Raw genomic sequence first — 25,436 nt, forward strand, 5'->3', positions numbered from 1 at the left:
TCCTTCTTCCTCTATAATTTCTCCTCTCTCCCTCTTCCTAACCTCCTTCTCTCTGAATCTCTCCCCCTTTCTTCTAAATCTTCTTCCCTTTCCTCTAATTTTTTGGTTACCAAACACTCTAATCTAGATTCTTATGAATTCAGGTATTTTCCAACTATATTTTTATCCCTTATTTCCATTAAATTTCATCTGTTTGTTCCCATTTTGCCTTTAATACAAACCCTAACCTCTATTACAACTCAAATTGAAGAAATTTATGTTAGAAAACCCCAAATTTCATATTCTTAGAGAGGAAAAATGTTCTTTAGAGCATAATTGCGTAATTCTTTTGAAGGAAATTGTTAAAGGTTTGTATGATTCAAGGAGACTTAATGAAGTATGGAGGGCTTGTTAGAGAATTAAATAGCTTTCTTTGAGAATCGGAAGGTGGACTTATTATGACCAAGAGATAGAGGAAGTCTATAACTTCTTGAGGGAAGTTGCAGCGGAATTTGGATAACTACTAAAGCCTATTCAATAATATGATTTTGAATTTGCAATTGAAGATGATGGTGGGCCTAAATTGAGTACTTCAATTGTAGATGGAAAGATCCTTGATATCAAGTATGGAACACAAAATTTGGAGTTAGATATGGGGCCTCATGAATGTCATGAATGTTTTACAACTGAGAATAGAAATCAAAAATGTGAGGTGATACCTAATCTTGATGAAGATCAAGAACTGCCAATTCCTGTTCTCTATAATTCAACTATTTTAAGAAATTCATGTCAGTCTAGCCAACCAGTGAATGACTTATGCTCCAAAGTATGGAATGCATGTGAAAACGTATCTATATTGCATTCACCTTTTTCCCCTTCACTTGCAAGGCCAAGCTAGATTACTTGTCAATTCTAGTGTCATCATATTGACTAATCATTGGCAATTAAGAATTGATTTCTACAAAGCATTGGGTGGAGCATCTACTAATGGATTGGTATGTTTCAATGGTGAACCGGTAACACTCAATAACATTAGATCACCAAGTTTTCTTGTTAGTTTGTGGCTTGGGAAAATTGGAAATGGAACTAGTATGAGTGATGACATAGTTCACAAGTTAAATTTTAAATATCTTATTGATACACTTGCTCTTATCATAGGGAAATTTGAGAAACAAAAGAAACAGGTCTGTGGAAAATCAAAACACAAATTATGTGGTAGTTGTTGTGATTTTGAGTTTCGTTGGTATGATTTGGAATTGGGCTTCTATGAGATTATACTCCTTAAAGAGGATGAGTATGAGAAATGGCAAAGACAAAAATGAAATTCAAGTTCTATCATTGAAGGGAAAATGCACAATTGATGTTTGTAAGAAAACCTCAAAAGAAAATTTCAGAACAACATAATTAGAACCAGAATGCCTAGTGCTAATTCAGAAAATGCCTAGTGCCAGTTCAGAAAATGCCTAGTAACAGTTTAGAAAACTTAGCAATCAAGATAATTATAAAGAAGATCTTTCTTTTATTCATAGTATTTTTTTTTTTTTTTTCACATTCATTCTTGAGGACAAGAATGATTTCAAAAGGAAGGGTAATGTTGAGACTGAGAGTAGTCGAAGGCAGGTGAGCTATGGAGCTAAGATGAGTTAAAGGGAAGTTAGCTGAATAATTAGTTGTAATACAAAATGAGAGCGGAAATTGTACAAAGAGAGTATAAATACAAGATAAATTATATTGTTACATTGATAGATTGAATACAATAGAATTATCTTCTTCCTTCTATCTCAACTTTTCCTTTCTGTCTTCCTTCTAATTCTCTTCTCCCCTTCTATTTCTCATCCTTTTGATCTGTTCTTCTGCTTAGTTGCCACCCTGCCATAACATAAACTAGAGTCATTTGCCTCATGCTACTCTCCATTGTGACAATAAAGCCGCTTTGTATATTTCTACCAATTCTATGTTTTAAGAACATATTAAACATATTGAACTAGATTGTTATTTAGTTCAAGATCATATACAAAGTGGCTTTTTCAAAATTGACTATCTTCATACTGGAATACAGTTTACTTACTAACTAAAGCACCAATGCTACATCATCATTTACAGTTAGTTTCACAGTTAGGGTTGTTTAATCTTAATTCCTCTTCAAAACATTCAAAGGGGGAGGGGGTGTGTGAAGATACGTAGCCTATAAGTGAGTTAATTAGTTAGCTATATAGCTAATTGCATTCTGGTAGTCAATTAGTACACCTAAGCAAGTATGTTAGTAGATTAGCTAGCAGGGTAGTTTCATATGTGTATAAACTTCCTTCTTCATTGTATACTTTAGATTTTTTTTTTTTTTCCTCATTCAATGCAACCAGATTTTTTCACAAAGGTTAATAAGCTTTGTTTTGAATGAGCAGCATTACCAGTTTCCATCAAAGAACTAGTAGTTAATTGGATTGTTCTTTCTAGTTTTCTTGAAATTCGAGTCTTTGTAAACCATTATGTTCTTGTTTGTTACCTTTTCTCTGTTAGGTGCAAAAAATCTTTGAATTTGCTTTAATATATATGTTGCTTTATAATATGGAGAATTTCCATTTTCCCTTTGTTTTATGCGTGCTATATTGCGTTTCAGGTTTGAGCACAAAGGGACATACCCATTGTATAAGGCATGGTTAAACCGACACATATCAGATCATATAGTGATGGTTCAACTAGTTTGTTTTTCCAGTTATTCTAAGATCTGCAGCTTATTGGATTCCTAGAGGCTCGAACCACTTCTACTTGCAAAACAAAGGTCATTTTTTAATCAGGCTGTTCATATGTTCTCCATATCTAGGTTCACATTTGTATCCAAGCTAACAATTCAAGTGGAATCATATTCCTATTTGTTGTAATTTGTAATCAATGAGATTGATAGGTCTCACTACTCATTTTATTTTTTCATGTTATTAACAATTAACCACCTGCCTTTTGCGTTTATTGTAGTTTATAATAACATCAAGGGTTGGCGTGTCTAGGTTTTTCAGTTTTGGAAAAAGGACAATATAAAAGTTTTAATTTTGTATCATAATCCTAGTAGAATTTAGAGAGGCCTTTTTCCTAATTAGAGTGGGAGAAATATTTCTCAATTAGATGGAGGAGTATTTCTTATATAGAGTAGAACTCTTGTTATAATGTTATTCCTAAATTGAGCGGGAGTCCTAAAAAATTTTTAGATTGAAGGGATTAACACTATAAATAGAAGTATTATAGAGAGATTGTTTGGCTCTTCCCCATTGCAGAGAGGGGCTCTTGCCCATTAAAATGAATGGCCTTCAACAATGGAGAAGAAGCATTCGCCCATTATGAAGGAGGCTTTTGCCTATTGAGGAAAGTGGCACCTGCCTGTTGCAATCCCATCAAAGGAAAAAGGTTTTAGTCTAAGGTGAAGAAATAGCATAGTCCAAGAGGAAGAGACTATTGTCCATTACAGTCTCATGAAGAGAGAGATTTCAACCTAAAATGAAGAAAGGGCATAGTCGAAGAATAAGAGATTATTGTCTATTGAGTTGAAGAAATCTTTTGTGATGTACAAGGTAGTTAAAGTAATAAATATATTGAGTTATATCTAGAGGAGAAAGAGATTACTAACTAATATATTTACTATGAGTAATTTGTAATGAGGGTTATCTTATGTGTAATTAGGTTGATAAGTAGCATATGATTTATTTAAAGATAGTAGGAGAAAGCACGCTCGTAGATGTAACCCCATGAGAAGGGTGAACAACATAAATTTTATTGTGCATGATTTATTTGAATATAGTATGAAAAGGCATACTCGTGGATGTAACCCTACGTGAAGAGACATAAATTTTGTTGTGATTTTTTTGTTTTATTTCTTTATAGTTTACACGTGATACACAACAAGACTCATTAATTTTTTTTTTTAATTGCTTTGACTATAATTAATGTTTAAACTTGAAACCTCTCAATCTCTAAAGATACTCCAATGTCACTAAACCAACATCCATTAAATGCATGCATATTTATTTGGCTTCAAACATCTGTCTCAAACAATGATTCCACAAGCTTTAGGTTCGTGCTCAATGATGTCTAAAAGATAACAATTTTAGATGTGCTGCACAAATCCTTGAATATAATCAAACTTAAAATAAAAATAAAAAAAATAATAAAAAATATCTTCAAAAATTATGGTTTTAACATGATAACAAGCATGAAGTTCTTAATAGGGAATATACATCATTATTAGTCCAACAAAGACTGAAAGTAAATTATAGAAAGGTATATCAAGCACAATAACATGGTTACAATTTCAAACTTGTAAATAAATAAAGTATTGCTACTCAAACAGAAGGATTTTAGTGCTTTTTTGTATCCACAGCAGTAGTATAAGAAGTTGGTGAGGTGGCACTTTGGGGATTCTTAAAAAGCCCTAGTGGTGTGTAACGGTTCGGCAGTTCCCCACTCCTATTATTGATAGTTGGCAAGGTCGTCACAAGCTAACTCTTATCCTATGGAGCTAACAATTGTGAATCTATATAGGCACATACCAGAAACCTCGAAGATGCTTAATATTTAGGCCTAAGCAAGCTTACCAGATAGAGGGAAGGCTGGCCTAGGGGCCCTAGCCAAGGGGGACCTAGGAGCCGCACAGGGCTAGAACACCCGTCCCATGACAAAGAGGCATCAAAGCAGGCCCCAGATGATCCGAATCATGCCAAGCGCCCCAACGAGACCAAGATAGGCAAGGTTCCGATAACGACAAGAGTGTTGCTGGAATCGGGTGAGGGAGAGTGTCAGGCCTCAATGGGACAGAGGTAGACAAGGGTTTCTCAATCCCACATCAGATAAGAAATGAGTCGATCTAAAGGACAAGTGCGGTATGCCATGCAGCTTATATGTGCCTGGCGAGCAATATGAGAAATCTTGGCAAGGCATTTAAAAGGATGTCTACGCGTGGAAGTGGGCAAATGTTTTGGCAAACTGGTGACCAACATGCTGCTTAAGTGTTTGCGTTCGGCGAGCGCGACAAATGGTGTGTGGGCTCTTATGTGCGAGGGAGTGTGACAAGTTGTGCAGGGAAGCAACGTGAACGCAAACAAACGAGGGCGTTTATGGGATTAGGTGGGGGAGAATGTAATGGTTTGGCAGTTTCCCACTCCTATTCTTGGCAGTTTCCCACTCCTATTCTTGGCAGTTGGCAAGGTCATCATAAGCTAACTCTTATCTTATGAAGCTAACAATTATGAATCTATAGAAGTACGTGCGAAAAATCTCGAAGATACTTAATATTTGGGCCTAAGCAAGCTTGCTAGATAGAGGAAAGGCTGGCCTAGGGGCCCTGACCAAGAGGGACCTAGGCGCCACACAGGGCTAGAACTCCTGTCCCGTGACAGGTGGCGCAGGGTGAGGAGCAATGTCCTGACTTGCTCGCAAACTTGAATCAAGGAGAACCTTCGTAGGCAACAAAAGAGGTAGAGACGTCGGAATAGAGTGAGTATTGGACGCTACCTTAATGGGATAAACTTCAGTTACTTCCCCAATGCCTTCATCCGAGTACACAACATCTTGCATGGTAAGCTAGTGGTATTCAACAACCTCACTTAGGAAGCGATTTTCACGGGCATAGATTGAGTTCTCATGCGTTAATCAAGCCTTCTCTGATAAGAGTGTTTCAAGTTAAAGCCGTATCTAGAACAGAAAAAAGGCATCAGAATACCAACTGATTTAATACAAAGAAAACAACTCACTTCAATCATTAATTCCATTCATTAGAAGAAACATTGTTTCCCCTTGCATTTCATTGAACTCATCAAAAAATCACATAAAAAATAAAATAGAAGAGAGAGAACTCTTTGCTCCTATTAGATTAACTTGGTCATTGATTTGTGTTCTATTCTTAGGCAATTAGGATAACAAAAAATAGGTGCCATTATGCACGATGGCACAACATCTAGGTTAAACTCCAATGCATAAACTCCATTCAATCATATTGCTAAATTAGACATAGGTAGCTTTTTAAGGAAAGATACAATCTATCAAGAGCTGGACTCTTCCCAAAACAATATCAAATAAAGTTGTTTCCAGAATTGGAAATTAGAGCTGCTCATGGCGATATGCTACAAATGCCTAGGGTAGACCGACATGTAGGTTGAGGGGGGCCCTTCCCCCCCCAACCAAAAAAAAAATTCCAAAAACAAAAAAATTACATACATATTCCTCATCTTGCTGAGCATGCATGGGTATGAGGTGAGAGTTGCCAGATTGCTGTAGCCTGTAGCTACATGTATCAAGTGAAACATATAACCATTAGAATTTTTTTAATTACTTTTTAGCTTTTACAATATAAACTATAAATTATAGATAAATTGTTTCGAAGATGTACAATCGTCAGTGAGGAATACTTTGAGAGCAATGAAGTTGCACTTAAAACTTAATTTAAAATTATTATATCATCAAATTAATAAATTGTTATTAATTTCAAAAATCTTAATAATTATGATGTTATAAATTATCCATATTAAAATTTATGTTTTTACAAATTAAAAGAAAATGAACTATGAAAGAAACAATAATACACACACACACACACACAAGGATATTTTATCAAATTTAAAACTTATTCAATTTTCTAAAAGTAAAAATAGTCTATTAAAAATAATATTTTTAAAAAAATAAAATATATAATTAAACTCGACTTTTAAATCAACAGTTTTTTCCATTTATTTATCAATATTTTGTTATTTTCTACTTTTTTTATTTTTAATTTTTAATTTTTGGCCCCCCTTGATATATTATCCTGCATTCGACCCTGCAAATGCCCATGCAACCTAATTATTTTCTCAAAGGCATGCATGCATAGGTATTTTGCTCTCTCTATCTCCTCACACATATACACGCATCCTCTCTCATTCTTCTCACTCCAACATTCTTCTTCCTTATTCTTCTCTAAATAATTACTGTTACAGTGTATTGACTTATGAAGCTCACATTATTTTGCATTATTCTTTCTTATTGCAGCTATACACCACTCCATGCGACAGTGTTGTACTTTTGACTGAAAAGCATAAAGGATGAAGTAATTTTGAGTGCCTAATAATAATAGTGTAATTAGTTATAAAAATAATAGAGTAAATAGAGGAGAAATGTAATTAGTTATAGAGATGTGATCATGAAAAAAATAGAGAAAATAGAGGAGAAATGTAACTTTTATTTTATAGGAAAAATTATGCGTGCGAAAGCACAAAAGTCATGCTTGGAAAAAAGAAGTATTATGTTGTTCTATATGATATTATGATTTGGAATAAGAATTCCAAATATTTTTTCATCAAATTAACTCACGTGTGCTAAAGAAGAAAATATTTCACATGGCTTTTCTTTAAAGGCAAATGCCTTTGAATTGGCTGCATAATCATTCAATACTCACTAAAATATTTCATCTTTCAATGTATTTTGCTTTTATGTGTGTGCCATGCGCCATTTGTAATTGATTTTGAGAATTTATCCCAAATCCTATAATTTGATTCAACTCTTTATTTGTAAAATTAGAATTTGATTCCCATTTATCCTATTTTCTACTTGTAGAAAGAGATGATTCTCATTGATTTCAATTAATCTGTACATGGGTATATATATACAATTGATTCCTATAATTGTGTTCTACTAATTAGGAAGAAATCCTAAATAGGAATACAGAATATAAAATATGCAGAGAAATAATATAGTGATTGACTTTCCATAACATAGTGATTGACTTTCCATAACACTCCCCCTCAAGTTGGAGCATAGATGTTAATCATGCCCAACTAGTTACAAATGTAGTCAATCCTAGCTCCATTCAGAGCTTTTGTGAAAATATCTCCTAACTACTCTCCAGTTTTGATGTGTCCTGTTGAGATGATCTATTGTTGAATCTTTTCACGAATAAAGTGACAATCAATCTCAATATGTTTGGTCCGCTCATGAAACACCGGATTAGAAGCAATATGAAGAGCAGCTTGATTATCACACCACAATTTCGCAGGCAGTGAGGTCTTAAAACCTGTCTCATCTAGTAATTGAAGTATCCACATTACCTCACATACTGATTGTGCCATGGCTCTGTATTCGGATTCAGCACTAAATCGAGAAACTACACTCTGCTTCTTGCTTCTCCAAGACACCAAATTTCCTCCAATAAAAACACAATATCCAGTAGTTGACCTCCTGTCAACCTTAGATCCAGCCCAGTCGGCATCTGAAAAACATTCAACATTTAAATGCCCATGATTACCATATAGCAAACCTCTTCCTGAAGCGCCCTTCAGATAACACAAGATTTGTTCCAAGGCTTCCCAATGAGCAACAGTTGGGGAAGACATAAACTGACTTACCACACTAACGGCATAAGCAATGTCAGGACGAGTGACAGTAAGATAGTTCAATTTTCCTACCAATCTCCTGTATCTCTCTGGATCTTCAAACAACTCACTATCTCCTGCTAACAATTGTAAAGTTGGAGTCATTGGTGCGCTACAAGGCTTAGCACCAGTGTTATCAAGGCGAAAGGCGACACTAAGGCGATAGAGTATTCTATGGCCTTAGGCGAGAGGCGAGAGGCGAGGCGAGGGCCTTTTCGAAGCAAGGCGCTATAACCTTAATTGTTTAAATTATATATATATATATATATATATATATATATATATATATATATATATATATATATATATACTTTTAAATAGTTGATAAGTAAAAAAACATATTAAAAAGAAAAAAAATTATGATTTACACTATGTTTATATCTAAATTAAATAAGTAATTAACAAGAATAATAAGTAAAAAGTAAAACAGTAAACTAATTAACAACAAATTAACAATGTCCATATAAATTAAACAATTAATTAATAAGAACAAAAAGTAAAATCATAAATTAACAATGCCTATATAAATTAAACAATTAATTAAGAAGAACAAAAAGTAAAATCATCAAATTAATAATAAATTAATAATACCATATAAAATAAACAACTAATGTCTAATTAACAAGACAAAAGTAAAATTAATTAATCTAACAACTAATTAACAATAATAAAAAGTAAAAAAGTAAACTAATTAACAACAAAGTAATAATGCTCATATAAATTACACAATTACTTACTAAGAACAAAAAGAAAAATAATCAAATAAACAATAAATTAATAATACCCATATAAAATAAACATCTAATATCTAATTAACAAGAAAAAAGTAAAATTAATCAAATTAAAACTAATTAACAATAATAACAAGTAAAAGGTAAACTAATTAATAATAAATTAACAATACCCATATAAATTAAACAATTAATTAATAATAATAAGAAGATAAAAAATTAAATTAACAATAAATTAATAATACCTATATAAAATAAATAATTAATTAATAAATAATGTCTAATTAACAAGGTAAAAAGTAAAACTAATTAAATTAACAAGAATAACAAATAAAAATTAAACTAAATACCAACAAATCAATAATACCCATATTAATTAATCAACTAATTAAATAAAAATACAAATTAAAATAATCAATTTATCAATACCCATAAAATTTAAATAATTAATTGATAAAAATAAAATAATTAAATTAACAAATAAATAAATAATTAATAATAATTAATTAATTAAAAGGAGGAGAAGGAAAAAAAAAAAAAAGGGACTGCTGAAAGAAGGAGAGGAGAGAAAAAAAAAAGGAAAAAATAAAAAACAGAGCAGCAGGAAAGGGAAAAGAAAGCGACGTGAGATCAACAGAGGAGAGCAGCCAGCAGTAGAAGAAAAGTGGAGAGAGAGAGAGAAAAAAAAAAAAAAAAAAAAGAAAAAAGGGACGTGAGAGAGATCGGCATGCAAGCGGCAAGAGGAAAGAAAAAAAAAAGATCAGAGAGAGAGATCGAACAGAGGTGGAGACTGGAGAGGGAGAAAAAAAAAAAAAGAAAGGGACGTAAGAGAGAGAGAGATCGAAGCGGGAGAAGAAGAAGAAGAAGAAGAAGAAGAAGAGAGAGAGAGAGAGAGCATACCTGTTGTCGTCGTGAAGACACTTACCGTTGCTGTGAAGAGGCGTCGCCTCGCTCAGACGCCTCGCCTCTCGCCGGCGCCGCCTCCGCAAGTCGAGCCAGGCATTCCGCCGAGCGGCGACAGGCTCGCCTCGCCGCTGGCGCCGCTCGGCGCTGCTCGCTTTGATAACACTGCTTAGCACCTAATTTTCCTGTCTCTGTCAACAGATCGAGGACATATTTTTTTGGAGACAAGAAAATACCCTTCTTACTTCTCATAACTTCGATACCCAAGAAATACTTTAACAATCCCAAGTCATTGGTCTGAAACTGAGTTTGGAGGAAGGTTTTAAGAGATGAAATTCCTGCAGAGTCACTCCCAGTGATGACAATGTCATCCACATAGACTACTAAGAGAATTAGACCAGTCTCAGATTGCCTATAAAATACTGAGTAATCACACTTACTCTTTTGCATACCAAATTCCTGTACTGCTTCACTGAATCTCCCAAACCATGCCCTAGGACTTTGTTTCAAGCCATAAAGAGACTTCCGAAGCCTACAAACTTTACCCAACTCCCCCTGAGCAACAAACCCAGGTGGTTGCTCCATATACACCTCCTCCTGAAGATCACCATGAAGGAAAGCATTCTTGATATCCAATTGATGCAGGGGCCAATCATATGTAGCTGCTAAAGAGATAAACAAGCGAATAGAAATAAGTTTAGCTACAGGAGAAAAAGTATCAGAGTAATCAACCCCATATGTCTGAGCATATCCTTTTGCTACAAGGCGTGCTTTTAACCTCGCCACAGAACCATCAGGATTTACCTTTACTGTATATACCCATTTGCAACCAATAGCTTTCTTACCAATAGGCAAAGGCAATAGTTCCCATGTACCATTAGCATCTAAAGCCTCCATTTCCTCTTTCATAGCATCACACCAGCCAGGATGAGACAGTGCCTCATCAACAGTATTAGGGATAGGAACAGAGTCTAAAGAAGTAACAAAACACCGAGAACAAGAAGACAATTGATTATAAGAAACAAAAGAAGAGATAGGGTAAGTACATGAACGTTTACCTTTACGAAGAGCAATAGGTAAGTCTAGATCAGTATCATGATCGATGAGGTAGTGATCTCCCAACGAAGTAGCCGGTGGAGGATCTCGAGTCAGAATCTCCAATCTCTGGAATAAACATGAACAACGGAGGTCGAGTAGGTCCAGCAGACAAGGAACAGCCGTGGGAGAGGACTAGACATTGGTTGGACAGTATATATTAAGAGATCATCCTCCTCCCCCTGACTCTCATACACAGATGATGGAGAAAAAAATGGAGTGGACTCAAAAAATGTGACATCTGCAGAAACAAGATAACGATTAAGAGTAGGAGAGAAACAACGGTACCCTTTTTGGAGCCGGGAGTACCCAAGGAAGACACATTTGAGAGATTTTGGATTCAATTTAGTAACCTGTGGACGAACATCAAGCACAAAACAGGTACAACCAAAAATACGGGGTTCAATAGGGAACAAAGATTTTGTAGGAAACAAAGTAGTATAAGGAATATCCCCATTAAGGACAGAAGACGGCATACGATTGATCAAAAAACATGCCGTAGAAACTGCATCCGCCCAAAAGTGTTTAGGTACTTTCATCTGAAAAAGAAGAGCACGAGTTACCTCAAGAAGATGACGATTTTTTCTTTCGACCACGCCATTTTGGGATGGGGTATCCACACAAGAAGACTGATGAAGAATCCCATTTTGTGTCATATAAGGCTGAAATTGTGCTGAAAAGTATTCTTTGGCATTGTCACTTCTTAATATGCGCACAGAAATATTAAATTGAGTTTTGATTTCATTACAAAAGGCACAAAAGATAGAAAATAACTCAGAACGATTCTTCATTAAATATAACCAGGTAACACGAGAGTAATCATCAATAAAAGTAACAAAATAACGAAATCCAGTTTTAGATGTAACAGAACAAGGACCCCAAACATCAGAATGAACTAACTCAAAACGAGATGAAGCCCGTTTATTGACTCTAGACACAGAAGGCAAACGATGATGTTTTGCAAACTGACACGACTCACATTCTAGTACTGATAAAGACTAAAATTGAGGACACAGCTTCTTCATGGTAGACAAAGAAGGATGACCCAATCTACAATGAGCTTCAAGAGGTGTTAAGGTACTGGAGCAAACAAGCGACCGCGGTACATGATTTTCCAGAATGTAAAGACCACCTGACTCGCGTCCTCTACCAATAATCTGCTATGTCGTAAGATCCTAAAACAAACATTGGTCAGGAAAAAAGGAAACAGAACAATTTAAGGTATGAGTAAGTTTACTAACAGAAAATAGATTAAAAGAGAATTTTAGTAGACACAAAACAGAAGACAAAGAAATTGACGAAGTCGGGTTCGCAGTTCCAGAACCCATGACACAAGAAGTAGAACCATCACCAAAGTAATGAGAGGAAGTGAGATTAGACTGAAAAGCAGATAGAAGACTAGAATTACCTGTCATGTGATCTGTCGCACCAGAATCAATAACCCATTTGGATAAAGAAGACACAAGGCATGTAGTGGATTTACCTGACTCAGCGATCGCAGTGACAGGGGAACTGGTAGGCTTTAGAGATGCCTGATATTGGGAAAATTGTGCAAAATCCTCTGCAGATACCAAAATAGTTTTCTCAGAGGAAGATATCAGAGAATTCTCTCACGCCATATTTGCCATCCGTGATCGCTGATTTTTCTCTGAAGTTGCGACAATTATATTTTGTATGGCTGTGCTCATGGCAATAATAACAAATGACTCCTCTTGAGTCCCGATTAGAACTAGCCTCTCCATTACGTTGATTACTTCATTCCTGTAATTCCTCCTCTACTTCCTCTTCTATTACCCCGTTGTCCATTTGGATTACGCTAATAAAAGCACTACTTGGCAGTCGTGAAGATTGAGTACTCTCTGTACGAAGGACCCGTGTGAACGTTTCATGCAAAGAGGAAATCTCAGAACTGGAGAAGATCTAAGATTTAGCAGTCTCATACTCTGAAGGAAGGCCTGCAAGAAAACTCATAATGACCGCTTGCTCCGCTGAGCTCTTTGAACTTTCACATCGTGACTAAAAGGCAACAATACATTAAGTTCCTCATATACCCGCTTAAAATCCATAAAATAAGCCGTGAGAGACTTATCCTCTTTCTCAGCACAGTAGAATGCCTTACAAACATCATAAATACGGGAGATATTCCCTTTACCAGAATACAGAAAATTTAAGTAATCCATCAATTCCTTAACAAATTCACAGTGATTAATTAAACTAATTACCTCACTATGAATCGAGTTCCGAAGCTGCAAAAACAACCGAGCATCCTCCCTTAGCCAAGTTTGTCGTGTATCATCAGTGGGTGGATCTTTAGTAAGGTGATCATCCTTATCAATGCTACGCAAATAGGCCCTAACAGTCTTACTCCACTCCAGGTAATTCAAACCATTAAGTTTGTGTTCCGTGATCTTAGTCATCACCGGAATCACATCAGAAATAACATTCTTATTGTCTGCCATTTGTTGAGACAAAGAAAACTAACCGAAACGCTAATCCAAAGTGCTTAAAGCAGCAAAATAACCCAAAATCACAAATCAAGCAAATACCAAAATAGGATCTGAGAGCCAAACTTCAGAAGTCCTTTAATGGTTATATCGACTGTGCAACAAAGACACAGTGGTGGAATGAGGGGGTTGAGACGACACCGGCGATGTTGATCGGGGTTGAAACGGCCGGTCGGCGGCCAAGGTCTCTCCTGAACTGGGTAGTGAGAACAAATAGTCACCCTAGATTGATGACTTGCTCTGATACCATGTAAAAAGAGATGATTCTCATTGATTTCAATTAATCTGTACATGGGTATATATATACAATTGATTCCTATAATTGTGTTCTACTAATTAGGAAGAAATCCTAAATAGGAATACAGAATACAAAATATACAGAGAAATAATATAGTAATTGATTTTCCATAACATAGTGATTGACTTTCCATAACACTACTTTAGCCATAAAGCATAAAATTGCAAATCTTCTCAATCCTAACATAACACTAACACAGACAAGTGTATTATCCCAAGCAAGTTCTTCATTCTCTAATTATTGGAGCTAGAGCCAACCTTCTATCCAATACTAAGGCCTCATCGCTAGATATTGTTTTTCAGTTTTCTTGAAATTAAAGCATAGAAATCAGATCTTACATATAGTTCTAGCACAAAACCAATTATCACACTTCCAGAACATCTGTTGGTGATCAATGAACAGATAACAAAGTATCACATTTCAAGTTCATATTCTGATTTTTAGTGATCAATGAACATCTATTGGCTTGCCAAAAACCAGAACATCATCATTTAGATCATCCCAAATTTATTTTAAAAGAATGGAAAACAAGGAAAAACATAAAAAAGTTGGACTAATGAAAGAAAATGCATACCAAATCATCATCTTCTGGATTGTCCCCCCTTTCATGATTCTTTCGAAGGAGTTTATTTTCCTCCTCCAGCTGAGCACATCGCCCCTTAGCAAAAGCCAAATCCGCTTTAGAAGTTTTTAACTCTCGAAGAAGAAGCTTTGCCTTGGCAGCCATAGCCATTGCAACCTGCAACACAAATCAACAGCAGATCATACCTCTCACAAAGAAAACAAATCAAAATTAGGATTGCATAACAAGTAATTCTACATATCATCTAAAGCCCTTATATAGGTTCCTAGTCAATTCTATCTTCAATTTTTTGTTGCTGCTATGACTGGAACTTGCGAGACTGTAAAAGGTTCCATTCTGGGGTGTAAGGCGTGTTTTGTCTGAAATTGGAAACAGTTTCACTAAAAACTATCTATAGACAGCTGTGTCATACTCGCATGTAGCATAAACATTGTAACAAGGATTCCCAAAATATCACAAGACCTTATATTGGAAACAGTAGGATACTGATCAAAAAGAACAGCATTGGTGGTCGACACAAATTGAATCATCAGAGCAGTTAGTTAATTTATAGATCTAAAAAAGCTACAGTCAAAGAACATGCAGAAACCTCTAGGAAGCAGGATAGAACTTAGAAGCATCTACCACATCCACATGGTAAAAATTAAACATTCTCTGCCCTAGAATTAAATCAATGTTATTTTGTAGCATGCAGAAAAGCCAATCTGGCAGTTTTCAACTCAATCTGGCTGGCACAAGTTTAGGGAAACCCACACATGTAATATATTTTCATTATATGAACCATTGACACAGCTGCCACCTTACGTCGCGAGATGCTTTTAGTTGAAGTTCTTGGTCAGTTTGATTTTGGGCCTGTATTTGGGGTTGCCATGTGCTACCACAACTAGTTGCCTGATTCTGTGTAGCAGCACCACTAAGCTTTTTCTTGATATGCTTAGAGGTTTCTTGGATAATGTCTGCAGTCCGATTCTCCACCTTAGTAAGACCCTCCTGAAAAAGTAAAGCACAACTGTGTTTCAACATGACAGAACATGAGTAGCAAACTGTAGGGTTGGATAATCATCCAAAAGTCCAAATTTTATGTCAATGTGCAATTATGACCTGAATTACAGAAATACACAAATATGTCCTTATTTTTCATTATAAGTTGTAATTATGGCCAAAGAGCTGCTGAAGGGTGGCCATAATTGCAAGTTGCACCCATTAATAAATGATCAGGCTACAACTGGATATTTCAATTTCAGGCCATGGTTGCAAGATTGCATAATGTTTAGGACATTTTAGGTGATTAGCCCAAAACTACAAATTTATTAATGGCGAAAGATGGTTAATGATTATTTTTGTGAGTGCAAAGTGTACGAACACACAAAGATCACCAAAGAAATTCCAAGTATTTTGAATCCAAAACTTCTATAGAAGCTGACCTCTACAGCATTACCAATATAATTTAGGGAAGATGGGATAGCTTTCAGTCCCTTCTGTAATATAGGACTGTCTGTTTTTCGATCGCTGTCATGAGATGGGTATGGATTCTGGTACTGCAAACAACACATGTTATAAGAACAGGATCATATTCACACCTCAAGACTCAACAAAACCTGCGAGCATTACTGTGAGACAAAGGCATGAACTGCAAATGCAACAAGGTTTTAGAAATGTAAAATTAAAAATAAAGATGAGGACCGCATAGTTAATAACAAGTTAAATATCATGAAGGTTAAATCTTCGATGCTTTAGAAAGCTCGCACCTTTTGTATTCAACAAGGCAAGTGCTGCAATCCTAGATTGAATTCTGACCTTGGGTTTAATTGAAGCTTGAGGCACATGGTGCCGGTCTCTACCAGGTGAATCCACTTGTTGAGGAGCATTATCATCTTCGACAAAAGATTTAGCTTTTCTAGCAAGATTACCCCAAAACCCTTGTCTGGATTCATTTAAATTTCGCATTGAAGTGTATTCATAGAGCTTTGAATCCTACATTGACCCAGAAAGAAAAACAAGTCATTGTCAATGGGTTATGTTAGAAGAAAGAATACAAGTAATGAAGGAAATGATTGTGTATTTATCTGTATATTTATCTGTATCATTTACAGAGATATTACATCTATTTATACATGAGAATATGAACTAATTTAGAAATATGAGCTAATTTAGACAAGAATAATAATTGCTATAATTATGCTATAAATCTCCTATAATCATATTAATTACTGTAATTATGCTAATTGCTATAATTATGCTAATTGCTATAATTATGCTAACACCCCCCCTCAAACTCAAGGTGGTAGCGCATGTGCCAACTTGAGTTTGCTTAAGAGATCCTGAAAGCGAGTGGGATGATGCGTTTTGGTGAATATATCAGCGGTTTGGCTGATAGAGGAGACAAGAATCAAACTGAACGGGTAGAACGATGAAGAGTAGTGCTAGGAGCAGATGCAGCGCAGTAATCGATCAACAAGCGTGCAGATTCAACAGACAGTGTAACCGGACGGGTAGAACTACGAAGAGTAGTGCTAGGAGCAGATGCAGCGCAGTATCGATCAACAACCGTGCAGATTCAACAGAGGCGCGAACCGACGTAGAACTACGAAGAGTAGTGCTAGGAGCAGATGCAGCGTAATCGGATCAACAATCGTGCAGATTCAACAGATAAGCGGGCGGGTAGAACTACGAAGAGTAGTGCTAGGAGCGTATGCAGCGCAATCGGATAGAACTACGAAGAGTAGTGCTAGGAAGCGGATGCAGCAGTCTTGGATCAACAATCGTGCAGATTCAACGAGGATTAAACCGACGGGTAGAACGACGAAGAGTAGTTGGACTAATATTGAGCACATCACAATCACCTGGATCAGGATTTGGAAACGGCACTTTGGTATAATAACAGAAATAAAAGAATGAACCAGAACATGTTGTAGAGAGAGAAGAGAGACCCCAGAAACTATAAATAAAAGCTTTACAGCTCTGATACCATGTTAGAAGAAAGAATACAAGTAATGAAGGAAATGATTGTGTATTTATCTGTATATTTATCTGTATCATTTACAGAGATATTACATCTATTTATACATGAGAATATGAACTAATTTAGAAATATGAGCTAATTTAGACAAGAATAATAATTGCTATAATTATGCTATAAATCTCCTATAATCATATTAATTACTGTAATTATGCTAATTGCTATAATTATGCTAATTGCTATAATTATGCTAACAGGTTATAATCAGAAGTTCCATCTCTGAGCTGAAACGCTAACCTTGGCATAAGAAAAAGAAGGAGGACTGGTGGTGTGGTGGTGGTGGTGGAGGAGAAGAAGAAAAGGGGGGAGGAAGGAGAGTGCTGTTTGAAGCCATAAGCAGAGGAGAGAGAAGAATCTCGATGGGCGGCTGAAGAAGCTCGAATGGCTCTAGCAACAAGTGAATTTGAAGAAGAAGAAGAAGAAGAAGAAGAAGAACAAGAACAAGAAGAGAGTTGGTGTTGTCATCGTCTTCCAGCTCCTCGCCATAGGAAGCAGAGATTGAAGACTCTGTAGCCGCAGCATGCTGCTTCCTTCTATAAGCCATTTCATATGAAATTGTGGGAAAATCTGATGGAACTAGCAGAAGAGGAGATGTTAATTTTCATTATGTTAATTTTGTTAAATTATATTTTCATTATGTTAATTTTAAAAACTAAAAAAAAAATTGATTGAGGAGATAATAATTAATTTTAGAGTAAATTACAATTCAATTTTTTTATTATGTTAATATTAATAATTTAATCCTTATATTTAATTTTATTATTTATTTATTTATTTATTTTATAAATTTATATCACGACTCAACCTATGAGCCGGACCGACACTAGAACCTGGGCCAGCCTAAAGTCTCCGAGGCCCGTAGTAAGCCTAACTATTCACTAACCCAACTCTAAAGCCTATTTGGGCCCAATTTCAAAAAGTCAACCGAACAGAGTTCGGCTATAAAATGGACCTTTCAACGGGTAGTTTTTGACTCACCCGACTTGTAAACACAATAAATACTCAATTGGGGAGCTCAGCTCACCCTTCACATACTCATATTAACATAAAAATAAATAGGAGCTCAGCTCCCTCATCCAGTCCATCAAACATACATGTGATAATAATTTTTACAGGTTCAAAATAATAATTTATATTACAAACCCAAATCAATTAAATATTTCTAACACATGCGGAAATTCTAAAAGTTTATAGAATTACACAAACATGAATAGACGACCTGCGAGGAAAAAAAGCAGGTTAACCTCAAAAATATCCTCCTGTGGCCTGGAAAAATATTGAACAGGAGTGAGCGTTCGACTCAGAGAGTAAAATATCAATTTCAACCATAATCTCTATAACTATCTAAAGCTAATGCATCCTGTAAAGTGAAATGCAACATCAGCAATAAATTCACATCATAACAGCAAAAGGGTAATTTGGAGCACTCACGCACCCAGTAATATCAATCATAATATATGGGAGCTGATCCCCTATACAGCTCTCTTAAATCAAACCTGTGCCAGCGAAGAACTCAGCTCGGACTTCCACTTAATAACCAAATTGGGGTCCCAGCGAAGAACTCAAGCCGTGTCTACCCTGAAGGACCGGGTCCCAGCGAAGATCTCAAGCCGTGTCTACCCTGAAGGACCGGGTCCCAGCGAAGATCTCAAGCTGTGTCTACCCGTCCTATCCATAGTCCACACCACATCACTTGCACGCCAACGCACGCACACTGCTCCAAATTACCACAACAACATCCATGGCACTTTAACTGTTGTGAATGCAATATAAAACATGCCTAGAGTTTAACTACATAATTATATACATATAAGTGATGCATGGGCATGCTTGAACATATAATAATATCGAAATTACAATTAAAATTAATATTTTACTCACAGACTTGACAGCGATCACTGTGGCGGCTGGGCGGAGGAAGAAGGCTGTCCCGGCTCACCTGACAATTAAATCATTACAATTATTTAACACAATTGACTCAATACAAATCATGAAAAGACCAAATACGTCCTAAATCGTGCCGAAAATCCGGCAGAATCTCTCCTATACCTAGGACCTACCCAACTTGCAAAAGGGCTCAAAACACACTTGTATTTTCACAATCCATATATCCACAACTCAATCACATCACACAGCCTCTCCTGGGCCCATCAAATCAGTCATCGATCACAATATGTAAAATTTCAATTTAGTCCTTATAATTGATCATTTTTGCAAAAATTTCCCAAATAAGCTCTAAAAATTCTAAAACTTTGCCCCGCGGTCCTTAGCAATATTATTAGGCTATTGCAAAAAGAATCATAATTTTCTGAGCTACCACGAATATTTTATGGATTTTTAATCTTATTTAAGTACTAGAAAATTACGAAAAAGCAAGGTTCGAGTTTACCTTTGCCGATTCCGACTTTGGGGACGCGCTTGGGATGTCTGACAATGGTGGGGTAGCCAAAACCTCGATTCAATTCGGAGACTTTTCCTGTAATCGGTCTGTCTGGCCGAAAATTCACAGATCCAGACAACTATTGAATTTTCGCGAATTGAAGATACCTACACGAAGCCCACAACACGGGAGTTAGTACATAAATTTTACAGAATTTTTTAAGCTCATTTAATGCTCGGAAAAACACTACGAAGCTTCGTGGGACCCACCGAAAAACGGTGTTGAAAAAATTTGAAATTTATATCGCAGCGAAGCTCTCGACGAGTGAAGCGCTCTGGTACTCTCGGTTTTCTCGTGGGGTTCACGGTTTGCGAGAAATCTAGCCCAAAAGTCAAAAAGAGCTAAAACTTCCTGGACAAAAATTGGACAAACCGCTCAATGAATTTCGGTGTTCTTGGTGTCTATGGAAAGCTCTCGACGAATAGATAAGTTTAGACACAAGACCGGGTCCGATTGGTGGCCAGATCGATCGGATTTCTGCCGGGAAGACGAAGCGGCGCGCTTGAACGTCGCGTTCCGGCGTTCCAGGCGGCGGCCGGTGGGCTGGGACGACTGGTGATGAGCGCCAGCGGGCTGGGGTGGCAGGGGAGGTGGCGGCAAAGCAAGGGGAGGAGGGAGGAGAGAGAAAACGGGAGAGAAAGAGAGGGAGGAGGAAACGCGCGCGGGAGAAAAAGAGAAGAAGAAGGGGCCGGTCCGATTCGACCGGTCCGATCCAGTTCGGTTCGATTCAGGATACAAAATTTTAAATTTTTACTCTGCCTTGGGACCGAAAACGAGGCCCAAAAATTTCAAAAAAATTCTAGAAAACTCAAAAAAATTCATAGACTCCAAATATATTTTTAGTTTTGCCACGTGGTCTTTAAATTAATTTTTAAAATCATCAAAGTTTATATTTTCGAAAAATCGAACCCGATTTTTAAAATCCGAAAAATCTCAAATAATTTCCTTAAAATTTAAATAATTAAAATATCAATATTACTTATAAAATAATAAATTTAAAATTTTTTGGGTGTTACATTCTTCCCTCCTTACAAAAAATTCGTCCTCGAATTTTACACAAGGTAGAATAAAGTACATGATTACACATTGAACAGATAAGGGTACTTGCTACGCATGTCCCGTTCTGACTCCCAGGTGCATTCTTCCACTGACTGGCTCCTCCACAGAACCTTAACCATAGGGATCTGTTTTGATCTTAGCTGTCTCACTTGGTAGTCCACTATGACTACAGGTTGCTCCTCAAACGTCAAGTTTTCTTTCAGCTCTATTACATCCAGCTGCAGTACATGAGAAGGATCAGGAATATATTTCCTGAGCATAGAGATGTGAAACACAGGATGAACATGGGAAAGGTTGAGTGGTAGCTCTAACTGGTAGGCAACTGCTCTAACTCTATCAGTAACTTCAAAAGGTCCAATATACTGAGGCATCAACTTGCCCTTCTTTCCAAATCTCATGACTCCCTTCATTGGAGAAACCTTCAAGAATACGTAGTCGCCCACTGCATACTCCACATCCCTCCGTCTGGGGTCTGCATAACTCTTCTGTCTACTGAAAGTTGTTTTCAATCGTTCCCTGATTAAAGGAACTATCTCTGAAGTGTACTACACTAGGTCTACATCATGTACCTTTGCTTCTTCCATTTCTGTCCAACATAGAGGAGACCTACACTTTCTTCCATAAAGTGCCTCATAGGGTGCCATCCCTATGCTGGAATGGTAACTGTTGTTGTAGGCAAACTCCACCAAAGCTAGCTGATCATCCCATTGACCTCCAAAATCCAAAACACTTAAGCGAAGCATGTCTTTCAGTGTTTGGATTGTCCTTTCGGACTGTCCATCTATCTGAGGATGAAAAGCCGTACTAAAGTTCAACTGTATGCCAAGTGCCTCCTGCAACTTTCTCCAAAACCGAGAAGTGAACTGGGGCCCTCCGTCAGATATTATGGAAGCCAGAACTCCATGCAATCTGACTATTTCTCGAATGTAGAGTCGGGCGTACTGTGCCACAAAATATGTAGTCTTCACAGGCAAGAAGTGAGCTGATTTAGTTAGACGGTCTACAATTACCCATATTGAATCATATCCTCGCGTGGTACTAGGCAACCCAGTCACAAAATCCATAGTAATCATTTCCCACTTCCATTCTGGGATAGGGAGCTCTTGCAGCTTCCCTGACGGTCTCTAGTGTTCAAATTTCACCTTCTGACAAGTCAAGCACTTGGACACAAAGTCTGCTATGTCTCTCTTCATGCCATTCCACCAATAACTATCTCTCACATCATGGTACATCTTGGTGTGGGTGGATATTATATAGTGTATAGTGTGCCTCTCGCATGATTTCATTCCTGAGATTGTCCACATCGGGCACACATATCCTAGAACCTTGCATTAAGGCGCCGTCATTGGCAAATCCAAACTCACCACATTCACCTTGCTGTACTCTTTCTATGATCTTCATCTGTAACACCCTCCCGGTAGCAACTCCGTACATTCTACTGTTCTGGTGACCAGTGTCGGTCCGGGCAGCTAGAACGTCCAGAAAAATATTTAAACTAAAGAGAGCAACCATAATTAACTCAAATATTAATCAGAAAAATTTAGGAAAATTTAAGAAATAAAATACAACCAAGTTAAATGAGCCGGTGCTCTAGCGATGGGTCACCTAGTAAGAAGTTGCGATTCTCGCAACTAGGAGCCCTAGACCCAAGGGAAAAATTATAAAATAATTTTTGGGACTCCAGAGAAGGGTCATTGAGGTTTTTATGGCATTAGAATGCCAAGAAAATGCTTAAAAAAAATTTTCAATCGGTATAGACAATTTTGGCCCGGTAAGCCAAATGGAGGGCATTTTAGTCATTTCGTCTTCAGAGATGATTTTTGACCAACTTGTCCATTTATGCAAGTGAATTATATGACATAAAATATGAACAAATATTAATGAAAATTTATTTAAAAAAATGAATAAGCAATGAAAGAAAAGTAAATGGAAATAATGGGATTTATTACCTCATGCTTATGTAAGCATGAGGTAATTAAAAATGCTATGGCCAATCATATTAAAGCAAGACAATTAAAATTCAATAAAAAGGGATAAATGAGGCAGAATTCTAGAAAATTTCAGCAGCCCTTTCTCTCTTCAAAAACGTCACCCATGCTCTCCCATTGTCCACCATAGCCAAGCTTTACTAAGCTTGATTTTCTTGGTTTTTACCCAACTAAAGCCTAAGTTCCCAACACAAATTCTTGTTCTTTCCTCTTAGTAAAGCTTTTGGGAGCAAAAAGAAATCAAAAGGAAGAGTTCTTACAAGCTTGAGATTAGCTCCATTAAAGGTTAGTGACAATTAATTCTTTAAACTTATATATGCATCATTAGGAGTGTGAATTGATCCATTGATTTTATGTGTTTGAAAAGTTGAAATGGTAGAGCTAGGGTTTGGACCCAAAATTGAGATGTTGATCATGTAATGGTGAAATTAAGTTTAATGGTCAATTAGTGACCATTTGATTTGGTTTGAATAAAAAATGAAGTGAATTGGGTTGTAGGATTTGAGGTTGGAGTGGCTGCCTTGTGTGACCTGCAGGTTTGGATATGAGTCCAGCCTGTTTGGACAGCCATAACTTAAATTGTAGAGGTTCATTTGATGTTTGGCCAATTGGACATGAAACTAGACACAAAATGGCACAACTTTGGTGAAGAAACCATGCCCATAAGACCAAACTAAGTGGACCAAAACCTTGCTCCAATTCGGGTGACCTGCAATCTGCCTGGGCAAAATGACCAAATGAACAGTATTTGGTCATTTGGCCATAACTCAATCTAGCAAGGTCCAATTGACCTGAAATTTTACCAGCGACAAGGTGACATATAGATCAACAACTTTCATGAAGAAACTTGACTCAAATTATGATCATAACTTAGTCAAATTGCCAACCAAACTTAGGTTACCAAATCTGGCAGAACCAGTTTTGCCCAGATTTTTGGAATCTGCCCAATCCGGCCAGTTATGGTTTTTAGGCCATAAATTGAGCTACAAAACTCCAAATGGAGTGATTCAAAAAAGGAAATTCAACTAGACAAAATGAGGAACAACTTTCATGTTTACCATTTTTCCAAATTCTCACTACAACAGTAACTAATGGAACAGTAAACCCAAGGCTTGAAAATTGAAAATTCTATCCAATTCACATTAAGCTTAGAGATGGTATTGGCAACCAATACCAACAAGTTTAAAATGCAAAATGTGGTATGTTGATGATATTTAAACTAAATTACCTATTGTCAATGTAAAAGTCAACATTTTGGTTGACTAATGAAATAAATAGTGGTCATAAAAATTTCAATTTCAAAGAATTACACAAATTAAAAGTGTTAAATGCCCTAGTAGGCCTAATGTGATTGGTTTGGATAGGTTGGCATGCCAATAGGGTTCTGTTAGCAGTACTGCATATGGCTTTATGCCATTATGTATTTCATGGCTTCCCATGCCATTCTCAGGACATAATAGCCTTTGGCTATGATAATGAGTTATTATACTCGGGTTTAATCCTCGATAATTATCACGACTTATTAGTCGCATTACATGCACCGAGACACAAGGTGACCGATGGTGTGATGGTCCGAGTACTTAGTACCCGATGCGGTTACCCGTTTATCCAGTCCAGTCAACTAGTGTAGGTTACTCGGGCAGTATTAATAAATTTTACCAAACTTTAATCGAATAATATTGCAATAAATATTTGAAATTTAGTCCACCCCAAAAATGTAAATATACATTTTGCACACATGTCTTATTTTATTTTATTTTATTTTATTTTATTTTATATTGTCACCACTAAGCAGAATTGCTTAGCGCGTCGCTTTTGCCACGCCAGTGCAGATCGAGACATAGCTGGGGAGTCCAGCAGACCTCACACAGGGTGAGCCTTCGTATCTGCACTCAGAGTTCAGAGTCACCTCACATTGCAGTGCATTTGGTAGGACATTAGGCCATTTTGATATTTTGTATTTTGTAACCTTCTGTAATGTATATTATAAATTCATGTAATTATGCATTTGATGTAAATATCTATGAAACATGTTCAGTAATAAATTGAGCATTTTTTTTTATTTGAGTTGACTGTGGTTTGAATTTAATTGAATTTTAAGATATTGAAGTGAATTGAGAAATTGTTGAGAATATATTGGAGGTTGATTGAGAATAATGTGATGATATTATTGGGAGTGTTTTTAACAGGTTCAGAAGAACTGTTTTTCCAATTTATAGTCGGCACTCTGCCGGATTTTAAAAATTTAGATTTATCAAAAATTATAAATAAATGAATTAAAAGAGATTAATTGAAATTGAAATATGAATTGGTGTTCCGACACACTGAGTGGCATAACTTGCTCGGCTACACTGTAGACGGGTAAGGGGTGTCACATCATCAATTGTTGGTCTCTGTGCTGGGAAACTCTGACCCTATCTCGCAAGTCTGGCCTCACTGAAAAATGAGCCAAC

The 25,436-nt window shown here is 36.5% G+C and overlaps 1 protein-coding gene across 8 annotated transcripts; it reads right to left on the bottom strand.

Annotated features, from left to right (window-relative positions):
* Positions 1-1,555: 1,555 nt before the first annotated feature.
* Positions 1,556-16,477, bottom strand: LOC110667865 (uncharacterized). 8 transcript variants are annotated; one of them, XM_058138074.1, is made up of 5 exons: positions 16,275-16,477; positions 15,902-16,015; positions 15,277-15,467; positions 14,469-14,662; positions 1,556-1,848 (listed from the first exon to the last, which is right to left on the bottom strand). In XM_058138074.1, exons 1-4 carry the CDS (start codon positions 16,422-16,424, stop codon positions 14,575-14,577), a joined length of 543 nt encoding a protein of 180 aa, XP_057994057.1. In that variant the 5' UTR covers positions 16,425-16,477; the 3' UTR covers positions 1,556-1,848; positions 14,469-14,574. The 8 variants fall into 8 exon arrangements, 5 of the variants coding, with proteins under 5 accessions (XP_057994057.1, XP_057994058.1, XP_057994059.1 ...); XM_058138075.1 differs by lacking the exon at positions 1,556-1,848 and adding an exon at positions 5,288-5,655; XM_058138076.1 differs by lacking the exon at positions 1,556-1,848 and adding an exon at positions 5,934-6,238.
* Positions 16,478-25,436: the final 8,959 nt, after the last annotated feature.

This window comes from Hevea brasiliensis, chromosome 16 (assembly GCF_030052815.1).
Source record: "Hevea brasiliensis isolate MT/VB/25A 57/8 chromosome 16, ASM3005281v1, whole genome shotgun sequence".
In the NCBI taxonomy this organism is placed as follows: Eukaryota; Viridiplantae; Streptophyta; class Magnoliopsida; order Malpighiales; family Euphorbiaceae; genus Hevea; species Hevea brasiliensis.